Here is a 13475-nt window from a genome sequence, read left to right on the forward strand (position 1 = left end):
TAGGCAAGGCAGTTCGACAGAGGAAGTAAGAGAATGATAAGCAATTAAAGAGAAAAGAAAAGAAGTGATCGATAAAGGGAAGTAGAGGGGTACAGCTGTGTTCATATATGATTTGTTAACAGAAACTGACACAAACTACATCTCTTTAAAGGGACAGTACACCCTTTACATCATTATTTTCCCTCATATCATGATAAATTCATATATTGATTTTGTTTGATTTTCAAAAGACATTTTCAAAGAATTGTTATACAGCTTCACAACTTATTTGTTATGGATGGCTTTTTCCTGGGTTTTTGAAGTTATGGTTGTGTGGAGGGTGTGCAATATAACATGCTCATGTTTTGTTTGTACATTTTTTTTTCACACAACTTATTTATCTCTATATCGCTATTTGACTGTCCTAAAAACTGGGCTGATGTCTTCCTTGTTCTAGGAAGTCCCTCCTTCAGAAATACATAACGAGTTCTGATTGTGTAGCTTGATTAAGTGTTATGATTCGACAGCAGCTTAGCTTAGCCAGAGCCATTTGAGTTTAGCTGGCAACTGACCTATTCCTATGGGTGGAGGTTAGGCAAAAACTCTTATATTGACGTCATTTTTCCGGAGCTTTATAATTTTGAAGGTATTATTTATGCTGTAACAGTAACATTACACACTAACTTAAGTTTAAAAAATGGGATCAGGAAAAACGGGACCTTGAAACAGTGACTAACTGCTTAAGTGATTAAGTGTATCCTGTACGTCCTGTATATCATATATTGAAATTAAGTTATGTAAAACACATGCATTGCTTTAAAAGTGCTATATAAATAAAATGACATTTTATTTTATTTTAAATTTGTTTTTATGTCAATTATGACCTTTACTGTCATTGTACAGCAAGAGTTGCATATTTTTATCATCACATTACGTCAATGTCTTTAGCATAGACTGTAAAAAAAGATGGACGACGCCTGTTCGCTCCCTTCTATTGGTGAAAAGTGAAGCCGCCAGTGTCCCGATATGGCACTGACATCTTGGGTCTTGAGTCTGCGCAGTAGTGATTTCGGGACCAGTCATGCGCAGTAGTGAGCAGGAATTGAAGCCGCAAAATCAAAACCCCGCCCTCGCTCTCGCAGAATGCGCATATTACACGATATCACAGCTGTCAATCATGACGTGACACCACCGTTTTTATATCATTAAATGACTAACTAAACACAAACTTATTTTAAAAACAAACATTTGAATTTACATCAGCGTGATAAAAGCTACAGTAAATGACAGAAACCAGGTTCGAAAAAAAGATAATTGAAGTGTAATTAATTTTTTTAGTTGGTCTCAAGTCCCATTGAATAACATGGGGAGGCGGGGTTTATGACCTGTACTGGGACTAGTCACTGGGGGGCGATCGAGACGTTTTGGCTTCACTTTTCAGGGCTTGTGCGGCACGCTTGGTCTGTAGCATACATGTGTAAAATTTCTAGTGCTCGGCAAAGATTAATCGCGATTAATCGCATACAAAATAAAAGTGATTTTTTGCATAATATATGTGCGTGTTCTGTGTCTAATAATTGTGTATGTTTAACCACACACACATTCATATATTCATTTCAGAATTGTTTTACTTATATATAATTGTTTTTAATTTATTTTTAATATAGAATATATAAAAATATAAATAAATATATATAAACATGTAAATGTTTCTTAAATACATACATGATTGTGTCTGTATTTATTTATACATAATAATTACACACAGCACATACTTATATATTATGCCAAAAATCACTTTTATTTTGTATGCGATTAATCGCGATTAATCTTTGCCCAGCACTAAACATTTCTAAATGTTGTGCTGAACTACTGTATAAAGACCCATTCATGAAGACCCGCACTGATCTTAAAAGCTCAGATTAAACTCAAACTCCTGATGAAAATATTGGACTCTATTATATTGGAAATATTGGAAAATATTGCAACCTACACAACTGCCTAAAGCATGCTTTGTGTGTTCGCATAAGAAAGTAAAGGTTGCTCAGGAATAAAGCTATATTTTATATTCTTATAAGAGGGGTCTTCCTGAACACAATGAGCAAAAGCAAGGACGACAGGACTATAAAAGACTACAGCCTGAGGATTAAACCGTAAGAGAGAAAAAGAGAAAGTAAGAGAGAGGGGGGATTTCCTTAACTAACACCAAATACACACACAGCTTTTCTGAGAGTCAGCGTTAAAAAAAAGTGAAGGAAAGCCAGAAAAAAAGTTATAAAATTGTAGTGAAATCAAAAAGGTACACACACACACACCTGATCAAATAACTGTTTCCCAGTGGTGCTGGGCTGGATGGCAAACTCCAACTCCGCATCCATCGTAGTCACGCGAACGCTGATCTGTAAAAAAAAAAGTAAAATATATTATTTATAACCCCCAAGCACAACACATGGGAGAATGATTTAAACATGATCTGCTTTGTACAACACACAGGTCAGATAGATATATATGTTCTCAAGACATTCTCAAAATGATGGTGAGATCTCAATTGCATCTTGTCTAGAGGTCGACCGATATGGTTTTTTCTCTGGCCGATGCAGACGTTTAGAAATCAGGGCAGCCGATGGACGATACATGATGCCGATTTTCTGTTTGTACATAATAATCGAAATGTCACTATTTCAGCCCAAGTATTTTTAAAAAAATGATGACTTCTTTCTGAAGAGTTTTAAAACCTCCTCCGCACCATGCATTTATAAGAGACAGATATTACCTGACACTTTGCTGTCATCATTTCTTAGCCTTTGATCAGTTTTAAATCAATCGATATGTAATCTTGTCATTGATTAAAACAAGGCAAAATAACAAAATTGAAAGTACACATTTCATAATTCATGCATGATGGATATGTTGTGTATTTATGGCATCAGTGCAGTAACCCAGCAAGCAATTTTGCCTTTAAAAGACGGCCAATAGCCGACCAAATTCAGCCCTGATGTCTAAGCTAATACAAGGCAAATTTGGGCTGTCAGTGAAAATTTAATAGATGTCTAAACAAAGTCCAAAAACGAATTAAATAAATAAAGTAATTAAACCAATTGTAATCACTGTTGACTTTGTTTACATGATGGTAAATGACCAAATTCAAGTTTATTTTGGCAAGAAGTGGGTTATTCATAGCTGGATTTTATCGGGTCTAGTTTATCTAGATTGTGAAATGAGGGTATAATATTCTGGGAAAATTGTAATCTCATTGGTAACTTTGAATCGCATTGGTTCTTGCATGCCTCGTAATTAGTTGTCATATATATTTCGTCATGGGACATGCAAGAAGTATGACAGCATTTTAAAATAAAATTATCATTCATTCATTCATGTGTGTTCAACTAAAGGAAGTCACATACATCTGGTATGGTTTGTGGGTAAGCAAATTATAAAAAAAAAATTATGTGTGTAAACAGTTCATTTAACAAGACTGAATGTGCAATGGAAACAGCTAAATTTAGCCATTGCGATAGATAGCTTTAGCACCTTCAACTATCTGGAAAATATCTATACTCCTATCAGAGATCACAATGCAAGAGTCATTGTGTGTATGTGTGTGTGTTTAATTGTGCATGAGCATTCCCATTGATATGCACAATGTCTCTGTTTCAATCTTAACTCTTAAGCGTGGCTTGCTATTTTTTAACATGATTGATCACACTCTGGAAGTCTCGATAAGATAGAAACAATAGAAGGAAACAGCAAGCGGGAAGAATGGAAAAGATCCCCCTTCTCTCTTTTCCAATCATATCCCTGCCTCCAACCCACAGGATACGGATGACCACACCTCCAGTAACCACAGAAAAATCACTGAGCAATGCCCACTTCCTCTTAGCTGTACAATTACAACCAATCAGAGCACAGTTCCCATTAATAACAGATTATTCAGCAGATGATAACCTAAGGTTTTTTTATATCAGCTCCCTATGTTCTGCAATTTTATTTTTGTCATATGTGTTCAATTGCATTATGTATGCAAATTACTTTTAACAATTTACAAGAAACAAGGCATGCATATTTACATATGCAATGCATATAAAATGGCACAATTTTTCTGAAGATGCACAATAGTTAAAATAATAGTTGCAAAAATTACAATTTTATAATGTGTAAACTTTAGAGTAACCATTTCCGATTTTCCACAGATAAATTCAAGAATAATGACCATTGCTACTGCTGCAATTCATGTTCACAATACTGTACCAATTCACTACATAGGGAACTACAAAATAAAAGACTGTGACTTTTGCTGTGGCCCCGCCCCAGTCAAACTCACAAGAAAAAGGGATTTCTGATTAAAAAAAAAATTGTCATTTTGGGGTGAACGATCTCTTAAAATGGTTATTATATGTACCATTTAGGTACAGATATTAGGGATGGGCAATATAAACGATATGCAATATAAACGATAGAAAATTGGCATACGATAGAGATTTTAAATCTATTGCACTATCGCGATACTGCGTGTTGATGACACAATCTACCCGCGAACTTTAGAGCCACAAGCTGCAAAAACATGGATGAAAGCGTCAGCGAAACATTGGAACTCGTGAGAAAGACTGATGCAACATCTATTATTGGGATTTAAGCCATAAGTTAACTGCTGCTCCACGCGCGAAATTGGCATTATGGTCTAGTAATTGTGAAACATGCAATATATATATATATATATATATTAGGCATGGGCCGATTACCGGTTTCAAGGTATACCGAGGTTTAAAACAGTCAAGGTTTCAAAACCACTAAAATGTTCTGTGATACCGTCTCCAAGGTATGAGCTGTGTTTATACAAAATTCATTAAATCATGAAGTCATGTGATTGATTTGATGTTTACATTTAATATATATTACGAAAATATTATATATGTTTTGAAAGCATATTATAATTTAAAGGCTTTATTGTACCTGGCATTTGAAAATAACACATTTTAGTTTTGCAATGGCAATACCGCAACACCGTGAAACCGTGGTATTTTTGCTAAAGGTTATCATACCGCCAGAATATTATACCGGCCCATGCCTAATATATATATATATATATATATATATATATATATATATATATATATATATATATATATATATATATATATATATATATATATATATATATATATATATATATATATATATATATTAGGGCCGGGACTTTAACGCGTTAATTAAGATTAATTAATTACACAAAAATAACGCGTTAAACATTTTTAACGCATTTTAATCGCACTTATTTTTGCACCGCGGAACATTTCTCATGAGTTTCGGCGGACCGATTATACTGGAGCACCAACTAGCGTTCATGACTTCACAACAAACCATAGTGAACATGAACCAAGAGGCTGATGAGATCGCTTTGGTTGGCCCCGTGGATGGGAATTTTTTTTATAAAAAACGAACGGATGTAAGCGTCGATAAAAGCATGGTTGTGTGTAAGCTATGCAACAAGGAATTCACATATCACCGCAGCACATCGAGCATCTCAATGCAAAACATACAGCCGCTAGCGTGGACATTAGCCCGACTCCGGCACAACGACCTATTCGGACGGGATTAGTTTTACATAGGGATGTGGGGTAAAGCAAGTTTTTATCAGAGCTTCTCGGTGATTTTAGTCCAGTCCGAATGCTCCATGTCAGTAATCATTACGGACAATGTCAGTAAAGATTACGGCGTCTTTTACCTTCTGTAAAAAGGTCCGGAGAAATTACCTCAGGTAATACAAATCCAGTGCGAATAGACCAGCTGTAAATATACACGTAAATCGCGTCATTTCCTTTTAATTTGCGGGTTTCTTTTAAATATAAAAGCGCTTAAAGAAGCATTTACTTGCGTTCTAGACGGAGAAACAAGTCAGTTACAAGTCAGTTTCTGAATAAAACACGACACAAACTTTAAAAAAAAAAGTCAAATTTACTTCTCAGAGGCATGGAACTGTTTATGAAACTGACGTTCTCCCCAAACTGAAATTAAACACAGTGTTTCGCGTTTTCCTTGTCTGTGTCATGTTGTTTGCACATCTGATATCTGGAAGCAAGGTAACGTGCACGTGAAGACGAGAGGTGACGCGCTGCGCCAACGAGTTACCCCTCCCACTTCTGAATGTTTTACAGAGATTTCTAATCCCGTCCGAATTGACCATTAATATTACCGACGTCCTGTGGTAAAATTACATTACGCCATCTACCCCTGTAAAACTAATCCTGTCCGAATAGGGCTCAATAAACAATATTTTGTTGCTTAAGCTTATGTATTCAGTCATTATTCATGGTACACTCTAAGAACGAATGTGTTAAAAACAACACATTAGTGTTGATTCTGGGACAACACACTAACTGCGTCGTCCTGGAATCCACCCATCTCTGTGTTATTATTGAAACAACACATTTTGTTATACTTGAACACAAAATCAAGACAAAATGACTCATAATGTGTTAAAATTACACATAATGTGTTAAAAGCTTACAGCACAATGATGTGTATAAAATTAACACATCCTTTCTAAGAGTGTATACTAAAATCCATGTAAAAAAGTACTTCTTAATGTTCTCAGGTCAAATATTTATATGCGATTAAAATGCGATTAATTTAGATTAATTAATTACAAAGCCTCTAATTAATTAGATTAATTTTTTTAATCGAGTCCCGGCCCTAATATATATATATATATATATATATATATATATATATATATATATATATATATATATATATATATATATATATATATATATATATTAGGCATGGGCCGGTATAAGATTCTGGCGGTATGATATATATATATATATATATATATATGCAGTATAGTCCTCAAAAGCATTTAAAGTGTTTAGTGTTATAAAAATAATTAACTGTGTTTTTTAGCAAATAGATCTTGTCGGCTTTATCATTTTAAAAGTAGATCACCACACAAAAAAGTCTGGACACCCCTGCTGTAGAGTGTGTCAGGCAAAAGTTCCAGCTAAGAGAGGTAACAAGACTAATCTGGCCATAACGGTTTACTTTTACTTACTTTTTTAGCAGTTTGGCTTTTGTAAGGGTCTATATAACCTGTTCTGGAATAAGTCTATTGAAATTATTATATTGCAATACATATCGCTATCGCAAGAGGCTGCAATGTATAACGCAATATGGATTTTAGGCCATATCGCCCATCCCTAACAGATATCTACCTTTGTGGTACCAATACGTACCTTTGTAATACCAATATGTACCTTTGAGGTACTAATCTGCACCCTTTAGTTACAAAGGTGAACCTTTGGAAAGGGTACCACCACAGTGACAGCTTTTGTACTGTGTAATAAAACAAACCCATGTGCGCTCTAGATAAACAACTCTGTTAAGGCCTGTACTTCCACACTCAGCTGTACCCATAATGCTCTGCTTTACCTAGCAGCTGTGAAGTAGATCACTGCCATGTGCTCAGACGTTTAACAGTTTAATCTGTTTGCATATATTCAAACCTGGCTCCTGAAGAAGCTCACACAAAGTTGTCATATGGCTTCAGAAGTCTTTACGATGCTTGAGCTTTCAGGGTAAGTAAAAGTGCAGATTTATCGCTCTGCTTTAAATGCTTTTAACTACATCTACTTACTTCACTTACATAAGTAGTGTCCCAAATTAAAAATCGATCTACCTTAAAACCACCCTACTGCCTTGTGCCAACACATCACCTCATAGCTGCCTTGTTTCCTCCACATTCACACACTTCCTCATATTCACATATGCATTTAGCGATGCGATAAATGATATTCACATTTTGAAATGAGTCATATTCATTGCGAAATAGCTATCTAAACCCGTGTGTGTGTGTGTGTTAACGGTTGGTAACTCTTATGCACTCTGGGAATGACTTTAACATGGGGTGATTCATTTGGTTATCATCAGAGGCCGACACTACTTGAGTATTTTAAGTAATGCTTTATCAGAGTGTTTATCTTGGGAAAAATTTGAAAAAACACTGATAAAATACGAACACTTAAAAATGTACTTTTATGTAGAAAGTAAAAATAGTTAAGTAGTGTCCACCTCTGGTTATAGTCTTTCTTCGTGGATGAGTGTGTGTAAGGCCTAGTTCTACTGTTTCACAGGCTTACATCAGCCAGTTGGAACAGAAAGAGAACAAGACGAACTTTCTCAGCTGTAGCGTTTTTCTGTCCTTTCTTTTTCCACTCCGATTCTAGAAGAGTTCATTTCATGTGCGCAAGTGCTAATATAATACACCCTTTCTCTCTCTCAGTAATGGCAAGTTTGGGTGGAAGTGTGGAACAGTATCGGTAGGTTAATGGACTCTCTGACTCTTGGATGTTTCACAGGGTAAAAATAGTTCATTGCTTCATGAAACAGGAACCAAGAATTTGTAATTCTGCCTGGTCAGGGTGTGTGTGATATGGGTGTGGTCTTCGCAGTGGACCCGCCATTCTAGAGTTTCTCTGCCGCTATTCTTAGAACAATCGTCCTGGCTTTACTCAAGACGCACTTTCATGCTCACACACACACACCCAGAACAATGACACTTACACAATGACACATACAACCAGTAAAGAATAGGCTAAAGATAGTAAATATACTTATTTCTATTAAGTGCTATCTTTACAATGTATACATATTGTGTAAAAATGGTTATTATAACAGAAATGAATAAATTGAGGATGAATGCTGCATTTAGCTAGCCTAAGAGTCAGAATTACCGTAATTATGCCATTCCTACTCGTAACAACTCTTAAAACTCATAACTACAAGTCAACGCCTCAACCACTCGATCGTTTTGAACTTTTTTTATAAATGACGTTTATTGCGCTTTGGAACCAAACTCTTCATATCATTGTTCATTTTAGGAACTGCCACAATTTTGCCTTTTTTTACATTGCGTCACACATTTGATCAAGAGGTCGAAGTTTGTTTTTACATGACATTAAAACGATCGAGTGGCTGAGGCGTTGACTTGTAGTTATGAGTTTTAAGAGTTGTTACTAGTAGGAATCGCATAATTACGGTAATTCTGACTCATAGGGGAAATGCAGCATTCATCCTCAATGTATTGATTTCTGTTATAATAACCAATTTTAGTTAGTTAAAAAGTAAATTCTTAATTTTACACAAAATCCAATATCCGCCTTGTTATTCTGTCACCTTTTCTTCCTTTTCTCCCAAAACGCAATAAACGCCAGTCCTCCTTTTCTGCAGAATCCAATAAATCCACTCAACCAATCACAGCGCACCATTTCACGCATTGTAAACAACAATGGCGGCGCTTTGAATACAGACGAAATCCTAGTTTTCCTCATCTACTTTGTACTTCGTGATCAACAAACAAACAAAAACAAAATAATACTTTTGATGAGATTGCTAAACCTGTGGTGGTTTTCTGTGGCGGGGAAGAAACGTAAGCCAACAAAATGTAATTATTTACACGAGAGGCACTTGGGCGAAGGAAAAATGCCAGGTGTTGCTTGTTCTCCCGACAGCATCAAGCTTCTATCATGCTAACACATTGACCCCAGGGGATCTAAGAAATCCATTATTTTACTCAAAGCCAACGAAAATCGAGCAGGACCAAAACATTTTACAGCTGATTGCTGTCAAAAAAAGTTTAGCGACGAGTCGACGTCCCAATTTTGATTAAGGCGGTTAATTTTTTTATTTTTAATCATTGTATACAACTAGTCAAACAAAAAAAATCTTGCCATGGATTTATTGCATTTTGTGGAAACAATTATCAGTTTTATAATAAATCTTTGAAAATAAAATTATGGATTTGAATTTTTTTATGTCTTAATAACCTAAATATGCTATGTGAAAGCTCTTATTTAGTTTCTCATTTCTGTTTGGCTTTTATTGTAGCTAAGACGAACTTTCACGATTTCGCTAAATCATTTTAGAAAAAAATCAATTTGTTGTCATGAATGTTCCCACAGAAACTTTCTTTATTTCTTTCTTTCTTTTTTAACGCCATACCAGCTTCTAAGGCTATATTCATGGCGAGAATAAAGTATAATTAAATCAAAGGAAGATTAAAAAAGATGTTTAAAATTTATTTCCTCTAGAAATCTTAAAACCATGTTTGGGCTCACTTGATTAAAAAGCTTTTCAAAAGTATCAACAGAGTAAAAACGGTTTCTCCAAGGGGTAAAAGTATTACAGTCTAAAAGGATACGTTTAATGGACAATGGATTTTGACAAGATTAACATTTTGGATGGTTTTCTCCTGAGAGTAAAAATTGGTGTGCCATTTAAGAATGTCCTATTCTACATCTTGTATAAATAACTTGATTCCAACGTTCATCAAAACAGGAATTATGTTTTCCCTTCACATCAGGATTTATTTCATGCAACTTATTATTTAGACATTGATCCCATTCTGATTGCCATTTATTTCTGATGTATTCATTTATCATTTGTTTTAAGTCTGTGAAAGGTAAATCACACTTTATTGGTTCTGTGTTTAGTGCTTCTTTTGCTGCATTGTCCACTTTCTCATTTTCAGCAATTCCTAAGTGTACAGGTACCCAGCAAAATTAGATGTTAAAAGCCTTTGTTTTCAGCAATGAAGATTTTGACTATTGTTGGATGATCAGTTTTCATATTTTCCAGTGAATCCAGGTATGATTTTGAGTCAGTCGTTATTAAGAATTTCTTCTGTGAAAATGTTTCAGTAAATTTTAATGCCAACAATAAAGCATTTGCTTCTGCTGTGAAGATTGAACTTTGATCTGAAATACGTATTCCTTTATGTACTTCATTCATAGCAAAAGCTGCCGCTACCTGGTTTCCAGATTTGGATCCATCTGTGCATATTGGAGTATACTGGGGATAAAAAGCTCTTATTTCTAAAAATTGTAGCTGATAATCATTTGGGTGCGTTACAGATTTTTGATTCTTTGATAAATCCAACAAAATAAAGGTTTTTTTTGATATCCCAAGGAGGAATTTTGAATTTTCTTCATTTTTAGTGGGTTTGTTCCAGGATGTTTAAATCTAATTTGAGATTTTCCAGATGAGGTTTTATTCTTAGACCAAATGGACGAATTCCCACAGAAACTAACCAAGTAATTAAACTTGGATGTGAAAAACTCATAGTTGGTATTAACATAAATTATTTTAGCGGACGCTTTTATCTAAAGCGACTTCAAATAAGGGAGCATTTGAAATGTTGCCATCAAAGGGCCAGAAATAAGTATAGTGAAATAAGCAAACTGGAATTTGATTGGTTAAGGGACATAAACTTTACATTTTCACCTTTCAAACATTCCACTGAGCAAAAAGAACTGTGATTTGTTGCTTTACGTGTCAGTCAGATGGGCTCTTGTGCAGTCATTGACCAATGAAAGCTGCTATTGAATTCAAACACTCCTCTGTCAGTCTGAAGGTCTGGTTACATGAGACTACGATTCGGCAAGCATGCCTTCAACGAATACCTTATTATGTTGGCTTGAGAAAGCCAACATACTGTTGTTGCACTTAAACTTATTATTAGTGGTGCTTGCATTTATGCAAAGCATCACTATTATTATTGCTTTCGGTTATTATTATTCTTCTTCTTATATCTGGACACTTTTTCGGCACCTAACTTGTCCCGCACGGTTTGCCGTAGTCCCATGAAAGAGGGCTCAAATTGACCGGTTTATTGAGGAGAGGTGTGCTATGACTTTTATAAGGGATCGGGTGCAAGATTTTCGAAAGGGGGGCGAAAAACCACCCGAAAAATCCCATTGACTTAACATTGCGCCCAACTTTGACGGGTCATAGCTCCGTTCGAGGATTTTGTAAAAACATGTAGGTTACAACATTTGAAGAGGGTGGTAGACTCTGTAAGAACATACATCACATTGGGGTGTAAGTTGTACCCCTGGGGTGTAAGAGGCACCCGAAATTCCCCATTGACTTATAATGGGGCAGGGAACACGCCCATATAAGGGAATAAAATCGTTCCTGATGGGATATCTTTGCTTTACAGTGTCGTAGAGATAAGTGGGTGGGCTCATTTTACTCGGGCATCCAATCAGTCTCTCAGGATCATCCCAGAGCTATTAAGCCACGCCCCTAGCAACAATTTTGGGCACCCTAGCAACATCTCCCATAGACTGCCATTATAAAATGCCCAAATGGATATCTTTGCACCACAGTGTCATAGAGACATGGGGATGGGCTCATTTTACTCAGGCATCCAATCAGTCTCTCAGGATACTTACATAGATATAAGCCACGCCCCTAGCAACCACTTTTGAGCACCCTAGCAACATAAAATTCAAACAGTTATATCTCGGCATCTGAACATCGTAGAGACACGGGGGTTGGACCGTTTGACTCATGACTCAGAGTGTAATCATTATGGGATGCCAATTTTTTCCCTAGCAACCAAATACAGTACCCTAGCAACAGAGTAAACAAAGCCTTATATCTCCGCATCAGAACATCGTAGAGACACGGGGGTTGGACCGTTTGACTCGTGACTCAGAGTGTAATCACTATGGGATGCCAATTTTTTCCCTAGCAACCAAATACAGTACCCTAGCAACAGAGTAAACAAAGCCTTATATCTCAGCATCAGAACATCGTAGAGACACGGGGGTTGGACCGTTTGACTCGTGACTCGGCGTGTAATCACTATGGGATGCCAATTTTTTCCCTAGCAACCAAATACAGTACCCTAGCAACAGAGTAAACAAAGCCTTATATCTCCGCATCAGAACATCGTAGAGACACGGGGGTTGGACCGTTTCACTCGTGACTCGGCGTGTAATCACTATGGGATGCCATTTTTTTCCCTAGCAACCAAATACAGTACCCTAGCAACAGAGTAAACAAAGCCTTATATCTCCGCATCAGAACATCGTAGAGACACGGGGGTTGGACCGTTTGACTCGTGACTCAGTGTGTAATCACTATGGGATGCCAAATTTTTCCCTAGCAACCAAATACAGTACCGTAGCAACAGAGTAAACAAAGCCTTATATCTCTGCATCAGAACATTGTAGAGACACAGGGGTTTGATCATTTTACTTTTGACTGCGTGTAAAATCACTCTTAGAATATTTTGTCCCCCGAAATTTGCCACGGCAAGCACCACTTCACATTTTCTTCTGGAAATGTACCTATCTAGTTATTATTATTATGTTGGCTTGAGAAAGCCAACATACTGTTGTTGCACTTAAACTTATTATTATTCCCTCTTCTTTTCTTCTGAGACTAAAATTTCTAACTCTAACTCGTCCTAGAGCTTTCAAGCTACAGCCATCAAACTTTGGACAGACTTTCGGTCTGATCTGACGAGGTGTGCTATATCTTTTCTAACTGATGGGACCTTCCGAATTCCTAAACGGGGCGCTGAAACACCCCAAAATTTCCATTGACTTAACATTGAGACAAACTTTGACGGGTCAAAGCTGCGAGTGAGAAACTTGTAGAAACTTGTGGCTTACCACATTTAAGGAGGCTGACAGGCTGTGTAAGAACAT

The 13475-nt window shown here is 36.3% G+C and overlaps 1 protein-coding gene across 1 annotated transcript in view; it reads right to left on the reverse strand.

The window, feature by feature from the left end:
• Nucleotides 1-13475, reverse strand: part of msna (moesin a) — a 36547-nt gene that overhangs the window by 15168 nt on the left and 7904 nt on the right. Inside the window, exon 2 of the mRNA XM_065250580.2 lies at nucleotides 2295-2378. Within this exon, the coding sequence (XP_065106652.2) occupies nucleotides 2295-2378 (84 nt within the window). The remainder of the gene's footprint in view (nucleotides 1-2294; nucleotides 2379-13475) is intronic.

Source organism: Paramisgurnus dabryanus, chromosome 5, assembly GCF_030506205.2.
Source record: "Paramisgurnus dabryanus chromosome 5, PD_genome_1.1, whole genome shotgun sequence".
In the NCBI taxonomy this organism is placed as follows: Eukaryota; Metazoa; Chordata; class Actinopteri; order Cypriniformes; family Cobitidae; genus Paramisgurnus; species Paramisgurnus dabryanus.